General features: G+C 45.0%; 2 protein-coding genes across 3 annotated transcripts; one reads left to right on the top strand and one right to left on the bottom strand.

The window, feature by feature from the left end:
• LOC120421962 (zinc finger protein 883-like) lies at window positions 1-2,305 on the bottom strand. 2 transcript variants are annotated; one of them, XM_052707566.1, is made up of 3 exons: window positions 2,148-2,305; window positions 1,928-2,078; window positions 1-1,850 (listed from the first exon to the last, which is right to left on the bottom strand). In XM_052707566.1, the coding sequence occupies exons 2-3, from the start codon at window positions 2,066-2,068 to the stop codon at window positions 42-44; spliced, it is 1,950 nt and encodes a 649-aa protein (XP_052563526.1). In that variant the 5' UTR covers window positions 2,069-2,078; window positions 2,148-2,305; the 3' UTR covers window positions 1-41. The 2 variants fall into 2 exon arrangements, with proteins under 2 accessions (XP_052563526.1, XP_039441210.2); XM_039585276.2 differs by having other exon boundaries at window positions 2,143-2,298.
• A 14,193-nt stretch (window positions 2,306-16,498) lies between these two features.
• Window positions 16,499-18,780, top strand: LOC120421958 (protein brambleberry-like). Its single transcript, XM_039585272.2, has 3 exons — window positions 16,499-16,710; window positions 16,782-16,867; window positions 16,955-18,780. The coding sequence occupies exons 1-3, from the start codon at window positions 16,706-16,708 to the stop codon at window positions 18,547-18,549; spliced, it is 1,686 nt and encodes a 561-aa protein (XP_039441206.1). The 5' UTR covers window positions 16,499-16,705; the 3' UTR covers window positions 18,550-18,780.
• The last annotated feature ends 389 nt before the right edge of the window (window positions 18,781-19,169 follow it).

Genomic DNA, 19,169 nt, shown 5'->3' with positions numbered 1-19,169 from the left:
GTGTCTTGCTTTTATTCAAAAATTTCGTCCCAAAACTACGTCTAAATCGGTAGAAAATCCTCCTCGTCGCCCTGCAACTCCAGCGCCATATCTTCGATCAGGATCATGTCGGCCTTCTCCAGGTGCTGCTTGCGGATGTGAACCTTCAGGTAATCCTTCCGTGGGTACCGCCTCAAGCAGTACTCGCACTGAAAGGGCTTCCCACTCTCGCCCGGATCGTGCGTCAACAGGTGTCGCTTCAGGTCCGACGATTGGATGTAGCGCTTGTCGCACAGCGAACACGCGAACGCCTTTTCCTGCGTGTGCACCTTGGTGTGGATCTTCAGACATTGCAGTCGCTTGAACGTCGCCGGACAGATCGTACAGGCGTACTTGCGTGTCTCGCTGTGCGTAACGGAGTGGGTCTTCAGCAGGTCCTTCGTTCGGAAGCACTTGCCGCACTCGTGGCACACGAACTCGCGCGAATCGCTTGTGGCGTGCATTTTGTAGTGGTTCTTGAGGTAGAGTTTGTTCTTGAAACGCCGCGAGCAGATCTGGCAACCGTAAGGCATTTCGCTGGAGTGGGTCGTCTCGTGATTCGCCTTGTCGTGAGCCCGGTGGAACGTTCGCCCGCAGATATCGCACGTATATTTCCGATCTTGGCTGGCCTTCTTCTGGTGTTGCGCGAGGTTCAGCTTCGAGCTGAATCGTTTGAAGCAAATCTCACACTCGACAGGTTTCTTCTCGTCATCGCCTTCGTCCTGCAGTTCCGCCGCAGGTTTGTGCGTGGCCATCGCGTGCTCCAACAGTTCCTTCGAGCTGTTAAACTCCAACCGACATCCACAGCATCGTTTCCTACCCTCATCGCTCGACCCACCCTGGTGGCAGGTCTGCTCGTGCGCCGTCAAAAACAACTTCTTCGCAAAGATCTCCCCACAAAAACCGCACTGGTGCTGCTGGATCATCCTGCGATGCCCCACCAGTGACTTCCGCGTCGGATACCGACGGAAGCACACCTCGCACTCGAACGGCTTGTCCGGATTGTCGGTACGGTCCGGTTTGTGGACCGCGGCCGAATGTGCCAGCAGGTCGGCTTCGTTATCAAAGTCCTTCCGACAGCCACAGCACTTCTTCATCTCCGGAGACGAACTCACGTGGCACTTCAAATGGTTGTCCAGGTTGGTTTGGGTCATGAACCCTCGGCCGCACTGACGACAGAAAAACTTGCGGATCACGCTGCGTTGATGTTCTTTCAGCAACTGCTGGTTCGAGAAGGACTTGTAGCACACGGTACACGTGAACGGTTTCAGCTTACCAGCCGTTTCCGGAGTGTTGATCGACTCGTTCAGGTGGATCAGGTCACTGTGGTTCTGCAGATCTACCTCGGTTGCAAACTCCTTCTTACAGCCGCAGCACTTCCTAGTTCCCTGCAACTCACCGTTGCCGTGTTGTTCCGACTCCTCCGGTGGCTGGTTCTCCTGAACACCAACCAAATCCGGATACTCAACTTCTCCTGGTACTGTTGTACCGATATCGCAATTCTCCTGATACTGTTGCGCCTCAACCGGCGGCGGTGCTTCCTCCTGCTGCACCACCTGATCAACCCCAATCAACCGCTCCACGTTCTCCAGCATCATGTTGTTGTACGCCTCGGATAGCAGAAACTCGTACTCGGCCGGATTGATGTGGAGTTCCTCCGCGCAGAACGCCTTCGCCTCGTCCTTCCGACTCCGCAGGTCGATCTCGTGCTTGAAAATCGACCGTAACGACCGGTCCGCGTCACGACACTTCTGGATGATGTGATAAGCGATTATCATATACTCGGCACAGTTTCGGCAGGCGTTCCGTGGCAGCGCGTCATCTTTTCTTATCTGCTCGGAAACGACAAAGGAAGTGGAAGCATTAGGAAAACATGTGATAAGCCAGATCGATTCGATGGAGAGAATACCTCAACGCGGGCACATTCGGTTATTACATCCATCAGGATATTGTCCTCGAACTCGTCGTAGATGCACACAAAGTCCTCCTCGCAGTTTTCCATGCAAATGCGACAGACCTTGAAGCAGTCTGGTTCTATTAGGATGTCCATTGCGTAGCTTCTATGAATTAAACGCACAATTTAGTGAAGTCATTTAAAACAACCAACAATCCCCAAACAATTACCTCACCTAACAAACAACTTCTAAAACGAATTTATTTCAAAGCCAGGCAGAATCTGATAGTGACGCTGACGAAACTCCATCTTATATGGGCTAGGTTCAATACTGAGAGAAGTGCTGAGTTGTTTTGGTGTTTCCTCTGCTGTTTCCTACAAGCTTCGTCGGTTTTCCGAGCTCCTCTCTGTACATAGTTCGGGCTGATATACAAACAACAACATGATGACGAAGGCGTGTAGAGATTCCAAGGCGGTGCCCGGATTGAAAAATTTTGGTGCAAAAATATGATATTTTTTAATCATTTACACAGCAAATAAAGTAGTAATCGAGCTGCGTGTAAAAGGCCTGGGTGTAAAATAAATTTTGCATTATTTTATGAAATTCTGTGTAATATTACATCCTGAAATATGTAGCCCATCAGTATGGGATACCTACTTGAACGAAATGTCAAGCTCATATATACGTTTATCCTTTACATTTTTCATCGGTCTGATGGCCGAGTGGGCTAAGGTGCCAGTCCTTACTGTTGGTGCTGGGTTTGAATCCCGTCGGTTGCAACTTTTTTTTGTGTTTACAAAAATTTTACATGCAGTGTGTAATATTAAGTGTCTTTTTTGACGAAGGTGATGTGCATGCTTTTGCATGCGATTTTACCATCGGATTTTTTGCTGTGTACTAAATGTATGAAATGAAATTTAAGTACAGTGTACACGTAATAAAACTCAGTGCATTTTCATTTTTTGTGTATGACGTTCGCATTTGTATCCAAAATACTTAACAAACATAAAACAATTAATAAGAAAACTTGAACTAACATGATTTTAAAGACTCCCCTGAACCTGGAACAAACAACAATTCCCAAAGATTAGAAAAAAAATCATTTCCGATTCTGACTACGAGATCATTTATTTTCATTTTAAACTTTGTTTATGAGATTTTTATTAGATATCATCAAATCTGGAGTTTTTTTTTGAAAAGGTCCAATTAACCAAATTTCTAGTTTTAGCTTTTTGGGTGTTTTTGAAACCTCCTTGAGTCAGGGGTATCATTAAACACCCAAAAAGCAAAAACTGAAAATTTGGTTTGTTGGACCTTTTCAAAAAAACTCCAGAAATATCTATAGAAAATAATTAATTTATTCAATGCCTGCCAATTCAAATTTATGATTGACATTTTTTTTTAACTTACACTGAAAATATGCCACACTTTTTATTCAAGTGCCCAAACACTTGAAGGATTGAATAAAATCACATCGTAGATCTAATTGGTTTTGTGTTTCAACATCAACCCAAACCACTATCAAATGCAAGTGTTTGGGCGGTTGACTTTTTGGTATTTTTTAACATGTTATTTTCATTCGGGTGGCTCAAGCTTTTCAATTGTTTTGCTCATGAATTTGTCCCACCATCTTGAACTATTCAAAGTGATGAGCAAAACACTTGAAAATGATCATAAGATCTAGCCAAAACAGGCACTATTCAAAGTCAACGTGATTATCCACATGAATTTAATGTGTTTCACTGATTGATTTTTGCGCGACTTTCATCGAAAGCTAGAAGCGAGGCAAGAACCAATAGCACAAAAAACTCTCCCGTCTTCAACTGGCCGGCCGGCGCAGTGGTAGCGTGCACGACTAGCAAGCGAGAACCTGTAAATCGCTTGTACGCACTTTTATTTTTCAACACCATTTAAAATTCAAGTGTTTGGCTATTGACATTATTTGATGGCCAATCACCGAAATTTCAAGTGTTTTGCGATTGATATTTGAGTGCTCTGTACAGCAGGGCCAGATCATGTGTAGAACACTTCGTTGAGCTGCGTAAGTTTTGCTCAGTGTATATTATATGCGCTATGGACTAAGGCTTTCTAGGCCCAGTGAAAAAAATATAATTTAACCCTAAAATGACGAACTTCTCGTCACAGTGTCCTGATGCAAACAATGATCGAGCTCGAGCTGTCACAGCCCTGCGAAGAATGTTGGCTTTCATATCGGGCGGTCAGTCAAAAAAAACCAGCTAGATGTGGCCTGACAAAAAAACTTTTGCTAGAAAGAGATAGAAAACCTGATGCAAACAATTGTCCAGCTGTAATGTAAACATACTTTGAATGTATTGGTAAATTTCTGACTAGAAAGCCTTGTTGAGGGCAAATATGCGCAATAGACTGTCGCAAAAAAAAAATGGAATTCAAGTTGACCTGTGGTCAAGGAAAGAACAAAATTAAAAAAAAAACAAGGCAGAACTTTAAGCGAAACCATACATCATCATTTCAGCAAGGTTTAACATGTTTAAAATTGCATCGAGTTTACAGTCCAGACTCAAGAGACTCAATCATCCGAAGGCCTTGAAAAAAATTACGATTATTGTTTTATGATTTCAAACAAATTGGCAGTCGATTTTCGGGCAGCGCGCTGCTTCTAAAAGAAGTCAAGTTAAGTAATGAAGGTCGTTCATGAGCGTCCCATACAAACCTTCGAGTCTGGACTGTACTCCTTTTTCCATATAAAGTTTGTATGTAATGCCTTCAAGGCGAAAGGGAGAATGAAGATTGTCAAATCAGTTTTGTGGTTAATTTGTGTGGAATAAGAAGTGTTGTTTGTTGCAGGCCAAGGATTGATACCTAAGAGCATGCAATGGCACTGACCTTGTTGCGTGCTCTTCGGTTGACGTCCACGAAGGAACATCCTGGAAGGAGCGTAACTAACTACATCCGTAGTTCTGTTAGATCATCCGAATTATCTTGATCAGAACAGTATGGTTCCTTGCGAGTGCCTATTTTCTTACCTCCACGTTGGCTTGGTTTTCATGATGACCTAGCTGGTGGCCTGTGGAAACGGATCGTAAACCTTTGACCAACGCGGGTCAGAGTCGAGACGGCTAAAAGAAAGGGGCGCGACAATGTGGGAAAGGGAAGTAATTTGTGATTGTAGACGGTATTGTTTGGATTCGCAGTATGTTGAGTCAACTGCTGTGGATGTACCTGAAACATCGCACAACGGGGTTTCTCTTCTCTTCATTCTCAGCTACCACCTATCTCCTATTTTTATTTTGCTCTTCTGATTCCCAATTCTTCACTGATTCTTCTATTTAATATCCAACATTTGATTTTAATTTTACTAACTTTTGATTCTCTTATCTCTCAAAGCTTTTCCACTCTTTTCTATCAATTGATACTGCTGTAACAAACTTTGTTTTGTTTTTTTTTTCCTTAAAAATATACTTTTCCTTAATGTACTATTAATATCAAGTCTATTTATCATTCGCCTAATCTTTTTTGATTTTATTGCGAATTTATTTATTTGAATAATTCTTTATCTGTCCTATAAATTATCATTACTATAATCTAAGCTTGTTATGTATCTCTATTTATTAACTATTGTCTAATTTTACATCTAATACATCTAGCTTCTCATTTTTATTCTTCAAAATACGCTCATCATTCTCTTACTATTGATACTTGATTTTTATAAAATAAATTCTCTTTTACTGTCTATTGTTTTCAATTTTCACCCTTTTTGCCTTTCTTACTAAAGAAAGGTATAGGTTTTACTTTAAGCCAGGACGTCATTTCCATCTTCGTAAATATGTCGATTCAGCATGAATTTTAATCGGAAAAATCGCCAAAAAATCACACTGCATCGATTTTCGACGCTCTATCGATTCACCTTGACAGAACTCGTCTATCTCGAACCCTCGAATTTTGAGAAAATAAATTCCGTGGAGGTCGAGTGATGTTCGTATGTGGTAAAATTTTGCAAAATTTTGTGTCGCGCCGTTCTCAGCTCCCATAAATCCGATTTCGATTCTCCTAAATGCAGATGAAAGCTAGTGTGCTGAACCTGGGCGAGTTGCCGCGCAAATTTCGAATTATCCATCTGTTTTCGGATGCGGCCAGACTTTTCCAGAAAATACACAGTTTTCAAATGAAAATATGGTCAAACATTTTAATTTTCATACCTTTTATTTATCTCAAAAATTGCATTTTTCGAGCCCTACAACCTCCCAAATTTTCATCCAGATTCATAATATGGTTCTGGAGTTAGAGCCGTTTGATTGACCTACCATAAGAAACAAAATCCCTAAAAAAAGGTAAAAGCCCACCTGGTGACCTTCGCCAACATTTTTCATTTCTGATTTTATTCGAAATTTCTTGCTACATTCATAGTACAGACCATGAGTGAGCATCTGAAACAAATTCGACATCGATCGGCAATCCCGATCAATTTTTAGAACGATTTACTTTTTGCCTTTTTGCCTTTCTTACTAAAGAAAGGTATAGGTTTTACTTTAAGCCAAGACGTCATTTACAGCTTCGTAAATATGTCGATTCAGCATGAATTTTAATCGGAAAAATCGCCAAAAAATCACACTGCATCGATTTTCGACGCTCTATCGATTCACCTTGACAGAACTCGTCTATCTCGAACCCTCGAATTTTGAGAAAATAAATTCCGTGGAGGTCGAGTGATGTTCGTATGTGGTAAAATTTTGCAAAATTTTGTGTCGCGCCGTTCTCAGCTCCCATAAATCCGATTTCGATTCTCCTAAATGCAGATGAAAGCTAGTGTGCTGAACCTGGGCGAGTTGCCGCGCAAATTTCGAATTATCCATCTGTTTTCGGATGCGGCCAGACTTTTCCAGAAAAAAACACAGTTTTCAAATGAAAATATGGTCAAACATTTTAATTTTCATACCTTTTATTTATCTCAAAAATTGCATTTTTCGAGCCCTACAACCTCCCAAATTTTGATTGCTACGGCAGAAGTCTCAGCGGCTAGTCGTGTTTTTTCGCGGTGTGTTTGGCGCGTTTTTCACGGCGAAATCGAGGCGTGTGCGAGCGGACAGGCCCGTTCCGGTGGTCAGAGGAGCCACAATCTGGTCGTCGTGGACACGGCGGCGGTGCAGCAGTGGAAGAGGAACGAGTTCCTGCATCCGAGCAGCAGCAGCAGGAGGAGTCAGCAGCAGCGGCCGCGGAGGCAGCTGAGGCGAGAGACGGTCGTTGGCAGGAGGAATCGGCCCCGGAGAGTCGACTGCGGTCGGCGGACCAGTTTTCGGCCAGGCCAGGTCGGAGACAACCCCCGTTGTTTACGTGGCTGGCAGCAGGCAGCACAACAACAACAACAACAAGCGCGCGAAAACGAGCTTCCCGCGCATCCCGCTGCGGGCGGCAGCCAGTGCGGCCAGTTCGGCGGTGAGTGCAAAAGGCGAGTTTTTTGTTAGCGTTTAGTTTTTTTTTTTTTCTCATAGTTTTTTTTTTCGGCTAGTTTTTTTTTTTCTCTCCTTTTTTACTTTTGCGATTAGTTTCATCACTTTTATTTTCGTTTAGTTTATCGCGTTTCTTCGCAAACATGGATCCGACCGAGTCGGACCATGAGGAATGCGACTTCGATTCAACCCTTGAGGGTGACGAGGACGTGGACATGGCGGACTCCGTTTTGGGAGTTCCTTCAAACACCACCAACAGGGACCTCTTCCTGAAGGATAAGGATGCTGGCGGTAAAGGGGGATCCTCGGACGGGTCTAAGAGGACGAAGCGAAAGCGTCCTAAATCAGATCCGAATCCGGTTCCCCCTCTACCAACGATTCCTCCCTTGACTCCAGACCCGATTCCTCCCAATCCAGATCCAATTCCTCCCAATCCAGACCCAATTCCTCCTAAAACACCGGAGCCGAATCCGGATCCTAATCCCCCTCCGCCCCTGAATCCTCATTCTCAAAAACCGATTCCACGTCCTCGTCAGTATCAAGAAGGATCGCAAACGGAATGGGTGGTCTTCTTCCGGCCCAAACAGAAGCCGTTAAACTTTGTACAGATTACCAAGGATTTGCAGAAGCACTATCCTGGGGTGGTCGAATGTACCAAGCTGAACAAGAGCAAGCTCCGCGTGATCGTGAACTCCGCGGTGCAAGCTAATCAGATCGTAACTGATCTGCGGTTCAGCATTGAGTACCGTGTTTGGATTCCGGCCCACAAAGTCGAAATCGATGGCGTGGTGACCGATGACAGTCTGTCGCTTGTCGACCTCTCAAGGGCGGTGGGACGCTTCAAGAACCCTAAACTTCCAGCTGTGGAGGTACTCGAGTGCCGGCAACTGGGCAACGTCACCACCGAGGGTGGCCAGAAGAAGTTCATTCCTTCTGCCTCGTTCCGGGTGACTTTTGCAGGGTCAGCTCTGCCGGACTACATTGAGCTGTACAAGCTTCGGCTTCCAGTTCGATTATACGTTCCGCGAGTGATGAGCTGCGAAAACTGCCAGCAGTTGGGACACACCAAGACCTACTGCAGCAACAAGAGCAAGTGCTCAAAGTGCGCCGGCCCCCACAAGGACGTGGATTGCCAAAAGCAGGCTGAAAAATGCCTGCTTTGTGGCGGGGAACCGCACAAAACTCGGCAGTGCCCAAAGTACAAGGAGCGCGAGGACAAGATGAAGCGATCCTTGAGGGAACGCTCCAAGAAGTCCTTCGCGGAAATCCTTAGTCAGGTGACCCACCCCAATCGCTTCGCTCCTTTGGCGGACGAAGACTCGGGGGACGAAGATTCCGATGTGGAGGTCCTCTTCCAGAGAGACGAGGAAAGTGACTCTTCCGGGCCAAACCCGAAGCGCAACAAGGCTTCCAAGTCCAGAAAAGCCGCTGGCGGCAAGGGTAAGGAAAGTGACTCGTTGAACTTCGAGGAGGATTTTCCTTTCGGTCCGTCGGGTAAGCCCGCTCCGAAGCCGGCACCGAAGCCCGTTCCCAAGCTGCTGAAGCCCGTTCCCAAGCTGCCAAAGATCCCCCTGAAACCGGTTCCTCAACCGAATCCGATCACCGATGCCTTCAAAGGAGTCCTTACTTTTTCCACAATCGTGGAATGGCTGTGCTCTTTTGTGAGTGAACCGACGCGTTTAATCATAAAGCGGTTTGAGCCTCTCGCTAGACACATCGGGAAACAGCTTGCTAGCACGATGCCCCTCTTGTCGTTCATTTCCTTTGATGGGTAATACACCAAAAACGAAAAACGGCATCTCCTTTCTACAATGGAATTGTAGAAGTTTAACCCCCAAGTTAAACGATTTTCAACAATTCGCATTCGAACGGGACTGTGATGTGTTTGCGCTGAGCGAAACGTTTCTTATCGGAGATGAGACGCCAGCTTTCCGGGGGTACAACATCATCACAGAGAGCAGGGCAGGACCAAATAGAGGTGGAGGCGTACTGATTGGGGTCAGGAAATGCCACACTTTTAGAAAGGTCACGCTCCCGAATCTAGGAGGAATCGAAGCAGTCGCAGTACAGGCCAGGATCAGAGGACTGGACATTTGCATTGTGTCCGTCTACGTTCCCCCACAGGTGTCGTTAACTCGACAAAAGTTGTGGGGTATGCTTGAGCTGTTGCAGGCTCCGCGACTGGTTCTGGGTGACTTTAATCTTCACAGCACCGAGTGGGGAAGTCACAAGACAGACCCTCAAGCATATCTGATTCATGAACTGTGCGACGACTTCCAGATGACCCTCCTAAACAGGGACAAGCAAGTTACGCGGATTGCAACACCACCAACGCCAACTTCGTCCGGTACGAAGGCGAGTGCCATCGACTTGTCGCTCTGTTCCAACAGTCTGGCAGTTCTCTGTGACTGGAACGTGCTTCAAGATCCTCGTGGCAGCGATCATTTGCCGATCGCTATTCTGGTTAGCCATGGCCCACAGCAATCGACAACGGTGGAGATGCCTTACGATCTGACGCGAAATATCGACTGGAAACAGTACGCGGAGGCAGTCTCCATTGGAGTTGAGTTGCGAGCAGGGTTGGCACCGCTTGAAGAATATGCGTTTCTGGCTAATTTGATCTATGACAGTGCGATACAAGCTCAGACGAAACCCGTCCCGGGACCGTACATCCGAACGCGCCCTCCACTTCCCTGGTGGGACAAGGAGTGTACGGATCTCTCGGCGGCCAGGTCTGAAGCTTATGTGGACTTCTGCAAGTGTGGAATCCGAGCGAACTTCCAAAAGTACAGAGCTCTTGATCGCAGGTACAGTAATACTCTGAAGCGGAAGAAGCGAATGTACTGGCGGGAGTTCGTTGAAGGACTACCAGCAGATACGTCCATGAGCACTCTGTGGCGCGTTGCGAGGGCCATGCGTAGAGGTTCCGTTCCGAACGAGAGTGTGGAAAAATCGGACAAGTGGATATTGGATTTCGCCAAGAAGGTGTGCCCGGACTCGGTGCCGACACAACCATCATTCGACGTTGTTGATGGGAGCGATGCTAATCCTCCCTTCTCGATGGTAGAGCTATCCATAGCACTATTGACGGGCAATAACACTGCTCCTGGTCCGGACAAGATCAAGTTCAGCTTGCTGAAAAATCTTCCGGACGTCGCCAAGCAGCGTCTGTTGAAACTGTTCAACACGTTGGTGGAGCAGAACGTAATTCCACACGAATGGCGACAGGTCCGGGTGGTTGCCATTCAAAAGCCCGGTAAGCCGGCATCCGACCACAACTCGTATCGTCCAATCAGCTTGCTGTCGTGTCTACGCAAGTTGCTGGAGAAGATGATCCTCGACCGCCTCGAACCATGGATGGAACGAGAGCACTTGCTGTCAGACACGCAGTATGGCTTCCGGAGAGGCAAGGGAACAAGCGACTGTCTAGCTTTGCTGGCCACAGGAATCGACATAGCCCGTGGTAAAAAACAGCAAATGGCTTCTGTCTTCCTAGACATCAAGGGTGCATTCGATTCAGTCTCCATCGATGTGTTGGGAGTAAAGCTGCGGCGGAGCGGTCTCAATCCGACGATGTGCAACTTCCTCATCAACCTGTTGTCAGAAAAACACATGCACTTTGTGCAAGGTGATCTGGCAATCACCCGGATAAGTTACATGGGTTTGGCACAAGGCTCACGCCTTAGTCCATCCATGTATAACTTCTACGTCAGCGACATAGATGATTGCTTGACCGGAGACTGCACCCTTATACAGTACGCAGATGACGCAGTGGTTTCAATCGCTGCCAAGAAAGAAGTCGATCTGCTAGAACCCTTGCAAGATACTCTGAACAACTTGGCCCATTGGGCAGTTGGAAAGGGTATTGAATTCTCTCCGGAGAAGACGGAACTGGTCGTTTTTACGGGGAAGCATGAACCGCCGCAGCTCAATCTTTCTCTCTCGGGAAAGACTATCGAGCAGTCGGACCACTTCATGTACATGGGTACCATCTTTGATCAGAAGGGAACATGGGGGAAGCACATTAACTACCTGAAACAAAAGTGCCTGCAAAGAACTAATTTTCTGCGCAGTGTCTCTGGCAACCGGTGGGGTGCTCATCCTTCTGACCTGCTTCGACTGTACAAGACAACGATACTCTCGGTGCTGGAATATGGCAGTTTCTGCTTCCAAACAGCTGCAAAATCACGCTTGTTGGTTCTCCAGCGGATACAGTACCGAAGTCTTCGCATTGTCTTGGGATGCATGCACTCAACTCACAACATGACCCTCGAGGTCTTGGCGGGAGTGTTGCCTCTGCGAACTCGTTACTACGAACTGTCTTACCGGTTCCTGATCCGGTGTGATTACAGGAATAAACTGGTAATTGACAATTTTGAAACGTTGCTGAACCTTCACGTTGAGTCTCGGCGCATGCTTCTATATTATGACTTTATGTCATCGTGGGAGTGGAGCCCGAGCACAACGGTACAGCGCACGCCTCCGTTAACCAGCAGCACCCGGATTGGCTTCGACACGTCCATGAAAGCCGATACTCGCGGTATCCCAAACCATCTTCTGCGGGGAGTTGTACCGTCGATCTTCGCATCAAAGTACAGCCATGTTCCTCCAAACAACAGATTCTTCACCGATGGCTCCAAGCTCGACGGCTGTACGGGCTTCGGTGTTTATCATGAATCTTATCAGCTGTTCTTTAAGCTGAAGGACCCGAGTTCGGTTTACGTCGCAGAGTTAGCCGCGGTTTACTGCGCACTGCGAATCATCGAGACCATGCCACCTGACCACTACTTCATCTTCACCGATAGCTTTAGCTCTGTTGAGGCTATCCGGTCTCTGAAGCCGACCAGGGAGTCTGCGTTTTTCCTCACGGAAATACGCAAGACTTTAAACAACCTGGCGGCTCAGTCCTTCAGCATCACGGTGGTATGGGTCCGCGCTCATTGCTCGATTCCGGGTAATGAGAAAGCGGACTTGCTCGCCAAGAAGGGTGCTGAGAGTGGTGACATTTTTGAAAGGCCAATTAGCCTACAAGAATGCTACGGTTTTCCGAGGCAGCGTGCGCTTCTGGATTGGCAAACACAATGGGACGGCGACACCAAAGGACGTTGGATGTATTCCATACGACCTAAGGTGCAAAGAAAAGCCTGGTTCAAGGGAATGGACTTGACGCGTGGATTCATCAGAACGATGTCCCGCCTTATGTCGAACCATTACTCGTCCAAGGCTCATCTGTACCGTATCAACATGAGTGATACGAACTTATGCGACTGTGGGCAGGGTTATCAGGACATCGACCATCTCGTATGGGCGTGTCCAGATCACCAGGCTCACAGAATTAAGTTGAAAAATACCCTCAGGGCCCGAGGAAGACCACCAGAAATTCCGATGCGAGACGCGTTATCTCAACTAGACCTTGATGTTCTCTATCCGATCTATCAGTTCCTCTTAGATTCCAATATATCTATTTAGTTTTTCTTTCAGTTAGTTTTCCTTCAGTTAGTTTTCCTTCAGTTAGTTTTCCTTCAGTTAGTTTTCCTTCAGTTAGTATAACTCGCCTTCACACAAAGCCGTCGTTTCTGGTTGCACCGGAAGCAAAGCAAGAACGCCCCAGCAGCTGGACACCGAGTTGCGGCTGAGGACAAAACGCAAAGGCCAGCAGAGCCAACCAAGACCCCTACACAATCCCCCTTCCCTTCCCACGCCTTGTCTTTAACATCAATCCCATCCCTACTAACCCCGAGTAGGCCGCGGGTAATCGGCTCCCCTCCCACTAACATTTACACACAAGATCCTCTGTAATTATTAAGCCAAATGTAATTACAAAAGCCGACTCGGTCCTAACCAGGTCCCAGTACCGAAAAGGACCTAATAAAAAATAATTTTAGGAAAAAAAAAAAAAAAAAAAAAAAAAAAAAAAAAAAAAAAAAAAAAAAAAAAAAAAAAAAAAAAAAAAAAAAAAAAAAAAAAAAAAAAAAAAAAACCTCCCAAATTTTCATCCAGATTCATAATATGGTTCTGGAGTTAGAGCCGTTTGATTGACCTACCATAAGAAACAAAATCCCTAAAAAAAGGTAAAAGCCCACCTGGTGACCTTCGCCAACATTTTTCATTTCTGATTTTATTCGAAATTTCTTGCTACATTCATAGTACAGACCATGAGTGAGCATCTGAAACAAATTCGACATCGATCGGCAATCCCGATCAATTTTTAGAACGATTTACTTTTTGCCTTTCTTACTAAAGAAAGGTATAGGTTTTACTTTAAGCCAGGACGTCATTTCCATCTTCGTAAATATGTCGATTCAGCATAAATTTAATCGGAAAAATCGCCAAAAAATCACACTGCATCGATTTTCGACGCTTCGTCGCCAAGTCGACAAGTTGTCAAGTTGAGCTTCGAATACTGGCGCGAGAATGCTGGCGCATATGTTTCGGCTCGACTTATACTCGTTCGTAGTATTTTGTCTACCGATGTTTCCTTCAACATGTAAGATATCGTAGCTTTTCGGTTTCTTTTGCTCTGTCCGTTTTTGCATAACTGTCCAATGTTTATGCAAAAACTTTTTTGACATAGGACATTCATCCGGGTACAATCAATTTGTTTCCCGTGTGCTTCTTAAATCGCCTTTAAGTAGGCTTCATTTGGCGTGTCGTTTTATTTAACAGAGTTCATTGGATTCCAATAGGAGCTTTCGAAGCTTCTAAGCTTTATATCGTTTTCAAAGTTTTCAATGCTCGCGACGCCAATGGCTATCTACCTAAGGTATTGCGATTGAGTGTGTAGTGGTGCAGTTGTAAAAATATCTATCTCTGACTCTCTCACTTTCGTAGACGCTGAATGGCAAGCTTCCCACTGTGCGGTTAACTCGGTTTTGCTTTGCGCCTGCTTTGTTCGGTTTTTGGGCTCGTACCAAAACTAGAAAACCAAAACCGCGGTGTGTGTCGTCACTTGCGCATTGGAAGCTAAGAATTTGTACGATTAAAAATATTCGATAGGTGAATTCTTTTAGAAAACACATCATTAATAATACCTTGCTTTCATCATAAGATTTTTTGTATCAAGTCGATGTTGTGAATTGAGAGAAGTTATATTCTTTAGTAGGAAAGGCTCTATCTCACCCCTGGTGGGATTAAATCGGGTTTTTCAAACAAGTCGATGCCAACATTTCAAAAAGCATCATGTACAAACCATGCGTTTTGAGAAAAACGCATTTGAATGTTGAGCATCCATTTTCAATTACCATTTTTATATAAAAGCAAAATAAGATGTTCTAATGATAACAAACGATGAAAAACGTTGCTTTTGTTGATACTTGATCATCCATATTCAATAAAACATTATTTCCGTAATTTTATTTGAGAAAAACAAACATAACTTCTTTTGAAATCACCAACGTCGATATCACCCTGCTGTCACTGAGGGGGGCGCTTTGTTATGATTCGTTTTTCTTCGCCGAATGTACATGGCGCTTTTTTCATGTTGCTTTTTTTTCGTCACGAGGTTTATGTAGCCTTTTGTTTGACAGGTTGACAGGGCTATATAAACAGGGACTGCTGATGGCATAGATTTTGTTTATGTTATTTTATTTAAAATCATGATTAAACAAACTTTACTGAAGTAACTTTTGCTCATTTTTGGTGGAGAGGTAGCTTATTAGAAGTACTTTTAGAATATACAATAACCCAGAAAGTGTCAAAATGTACATGATGCCTTTTGAAATGTTACCGTCGACTTAATGTACCACCCCCTGCCGAGTTAAAATGCGTAACCGGAAAAGAAGGTGTGCATGCCTGGCACGAACACTCAAAGCGTGTTCTAGCGTGCTGCTCGTACTGACTCAGAGCAAGGGTGAGATGTAGGTGTAAGGGTAGTGCGTGTTCGTCGGGAACCTAGTGCATAAGATCGGTCAAGGCCCGTTCTTACACTGAAAATTTCGAATTGCGAATGGCGAATTTTAATTTAACAAAATTTCGCTTTTTTCATCAGACAGAAGTTGAAATAAAATGAGCAGAGTCATAATTTTTGCATTAAAAAATATATTTAAAAAATACGAAAAAATATTATGAAACTTGGAATTTTTCTAATCCAATCATGAAATCAATGTAAGAGACATTTCAACATATTTGGCCACATTTGATGGTTTGATACTTTTACATAATTTTAAGAATTACTTGGGTTGAATTTGAAGTAAATTTAAAATTCGTTTCTCGGATTAGTTTTCAAAAAGCAGTAAGAGCCTTTTTTGCATCGGTAACCGGCCGAAATTTTTCAAAAATGCTTAAGATTGTTCATCTACACGTCTCTCAAGTGCCCCAAACTAAAATTTAATGAAATTTTGTTACAATTGGGAGAAAAACGAATATAGTTGTCGGAGGTCACCGTGGCTCTTACGGCTTTTTAAAAACTCACCCGAGATTTCTATAATAAACTAGAACAATTAGGTACTATGAACATGGATGGATTTCTTGATTGTGTGCATTGCATTGAAATGGAAAAAAAATATAAAAATATACAAAATTAAATCGAACTTTGAAAATTTCGTTACTAGTCCTCTTATTGTCTGTTCATTTTGTCATCCAAAATAAGAGAGTTATAAATGTCTTTTTGCAATTTCGCTTGTTACATAAACTACTATTTCAACACTGAAAAGTTCAACCAGTTCGACTTTTTCAGCACCCGTCGTACTTATCTTACTCGGTGAGTCTCGTTGGTAAAATGTAAAACCCTTGTGGAATCTTCATATCGCAATTCGTTGCACTACTTAACCATTATTGGGTGAAATTTTAAATCATTTTTTCATCAAAATCCTTGCTGATTCAAGCAGCGCGTGTTAGGATTGTAGAGTTTCCTTTCCATTCTCTCAACACCCTTCTTCAGCCCCGACTGAAACGAGAAAGAGTGGCCGCCTGATATTTCCACAACGCCACTCAGCCAGCTGATTTATGCTGTCAAAAGGTTGAATGTAGTTAATTTGCATATCGCACCCCAAAAAGAGTACCAAAACATGTAGCAGATCGCTTTGGTCTAGCCAAGTTTTTCCGCGCTAAATTTCGTCTCCCTTTTTTTTGGTTGTTGGCTTTGGTTTGTTCAGATTTGCTACTTTCGTTGCGCGTCTTCAGTTGATGTGCATTTAGTTGAATAAGTTTAAAGTATTGATAAGTTAAATTTTTGGACCAGAATTGATGATTGTCGAGTGAAAGTATGTATCGAAATAGTTTCAAGGTCCTTTCGCGGCGCGCAATGTGTTCGTAATCGCCCAGCAATAGCAGAGATTCAGTTCGGCTATTTTTACCACCAACATCATCATCGCAGCGCGGCTTCAGTAGTCATTCTAGCGACCTCCCCCGGTTTGCTGGCCAAAAACCATGAGGTAGGTCGTTGGTGTTTTTTTTGGAGTTGAATTTTGAGTGTTTAATTAATTCTTCGTGTAATTCGTTTTAGACTGTTGCTGTTGAGTTGTTTGCTGTTGGTGCCATGGCGAGTACGGGCTTCCTTCGTGGACTACATTTGGCCATCGAGCGAAAATGGTACGTTTTTGGTAGTAGTTGGTGGAACAGGTGCATTCCTGTTCTTTCATGAATGTAAGCTTATTTTGGATTTTTTTTTCGCCGTAGAAAACCAAGAAACCGCCGTGGATTCGTTCCCGGCCGTCCCGTACGAGGTATCCGAAGGGGATGAGACGTTTGTAAGGGAGGCTTCCAAGTGGATCGGTTCCAATCTGTCCAAGCTGGACATGTGCCATCACCGGGTGATTTTGAAGCTGAAGAACTCCTGTAGTCAATTGAACGCCGAGGATATTGGGAAGTTGGCGGTGATGCTGCTGAATTGTCAGTCGGACGCCGAGGGTCGTCCCATCTATCACTGTACGGATCAGATGAGCTTGAAGGAGTGCACGAGCTCGATGGATCCGAATACCTGGAATGCGTATCACTTGGTGACGAATCGAGCGAAAGCGGTTTGTGCGAGCGTTCGGCACGATCAGTTCCGAGGATTGACGGAGTTGACGGTCAACAAGCTGATGAACACGGCGCACGAGCAGATTCAGATGATGGGACAGCTGGCGGACAACCAGAAAGAGTTGCAGAGTGTAACTAAGGAGGCGATTGATGAGATGACTGCGAATAACGATAGGATCATCAACCAGCAGGGAGATATTATGAAGCTGTCGGAGGCTCATCGGGCGAAGGTTGAGTCCAATTTTAGGGATTTGGTTCGGGAAAAGGGCTTGATTCGAGCTGGACAGCAGGAGGTCGCCATATTGCTGACTGATTTACGGGGTAGAATCGACGAGAGCATAAAACAGCTGGAATTGCAGTCGAAGAGAAGTAAGTTGAACCACGCCTCCCTATTGACGGATATGGAGAACCTGGCGAAGAGTGCTTCCACGATCGCGGACAAAATTGACGAAACAGGACTTCACTTTGCAACGCACCATCAAAACGCCGAAAAGCAATACCAATACACCCTTAATCAGCTTCAGAAGATCAACAATACCGTAGCGAATATGCTGGATATGATCGGCACGCTCCAGAAAGACTTCGACCAGAAGCTCAGCTGGATCACGGAAAAGGTCGGCGGTAGTGACTACATCCTTAAAAAAATGCACACGATCGTAATTCACTTTTGTTACCTCCTCTTCGGCATGATCTGCCTGTCCTTCATCGGCGCGGACAAGTTCATCCGGATCTTCTTCATCCTCGCCGTCCCGGGAAACCTCCTCGGCAACCTGCTCGACCTGTTCGAATCCGACGTCATCCGGCTGAGCATCGCCCTCGCCAGCTTCATCCTCGCCGATCTAATCTGTCGCGTAGCGATCAAGTACTTCCCCAAGGAATCTTCCTCGCGATCGGACCAAACCGATTCCCGACCTCAACCACAACAAACTTCCAACGGTGGTCCATCGAGACGTTCCGACCTCAACTCTCAACCAAACAACGACGACGACGGCGAAGATGAGGAAGCAGACGACGATGAAGAGGCAGACGATGAAGTGTCCTACCTGAACAGGATCCGGTCGCGGTTCTCACGGGAACGGTCCGTGACGCCGCTGTTGAGGCGCAGTGTGACACCGGCGGCGACAACGAATGGGGATGTCTCGGCAGGACATAGCCAGCAGTGTACGGCGAGGACGCTTAGGGGGGAGCAGTGCAGGAGTTCGGCACTAGCTGGACGGGATTATTGCCGGTTGCACGAGCAGAGGGGGTTGTAATTGGGTCTTTGGGTTCAGATTTGTGTCATAACTTTAATGGGAACGGCAGATCTTAGATTTACTTATATCATATTGATTGAAGAATTTATGATTTTTTCCTCGCTTTTCACATGTTAGACATTACACTTAGTATATTTAAACTAAACAATGACATTTTTTAGAGTTTAGAACTTTAACATACTAGGTATAAGCTGTTTTGTTGCTCTTTATAATTGTAATTTCCTTTATTGTATAGCTTAAAAATATATCACACCTCATTCCATTTCTCCTGACTTTTAATTAACTTGCACACTTTTATCACTTCATTAAAATCAGAGAAGCAGGAGAAAGCGTCTGAATAGATAGCTGCCGAAAATTAATTCACCCACTCCGCTCAGGGTGGGTGTCGAAAAGTAGCTGGTTCTACACAGGTACCTATACGGAGAGCAAACCAGAAGATGATAGACGATTGATAAGAAGCTTAAAACACACACGACTCGTCGCCCCGGATATGTGGTTGGGGGGGAGGCCTCGTTGCTCTTCCCGAAAAACAGCCATTTACGTGTGTCAGTGTCCGTGTGTGTGTTCTCTACGCGTATGTGCTGTACACGTACGAAATTTTGTGTACCGGAACGTGAAAG

The sequence above is a fragment of the Culex pipiens genome, chromosome 2, assembly GCF_016801865.2.
Source record: "Culex pipiens pallens isolate TS chromosome 2, TS_CPP_V2, whole genome shotgun sequence".
NCBI classification, from domain to species: domain Eukaryota; kingdom Metazoa; phylum Arthropoda; class Insecta; order Diptera; family Culicidae; genus Culex; species Culex pipiens.
This window is presented reverse-complemented; position numbering and strand designations above follow the sequence as displayed.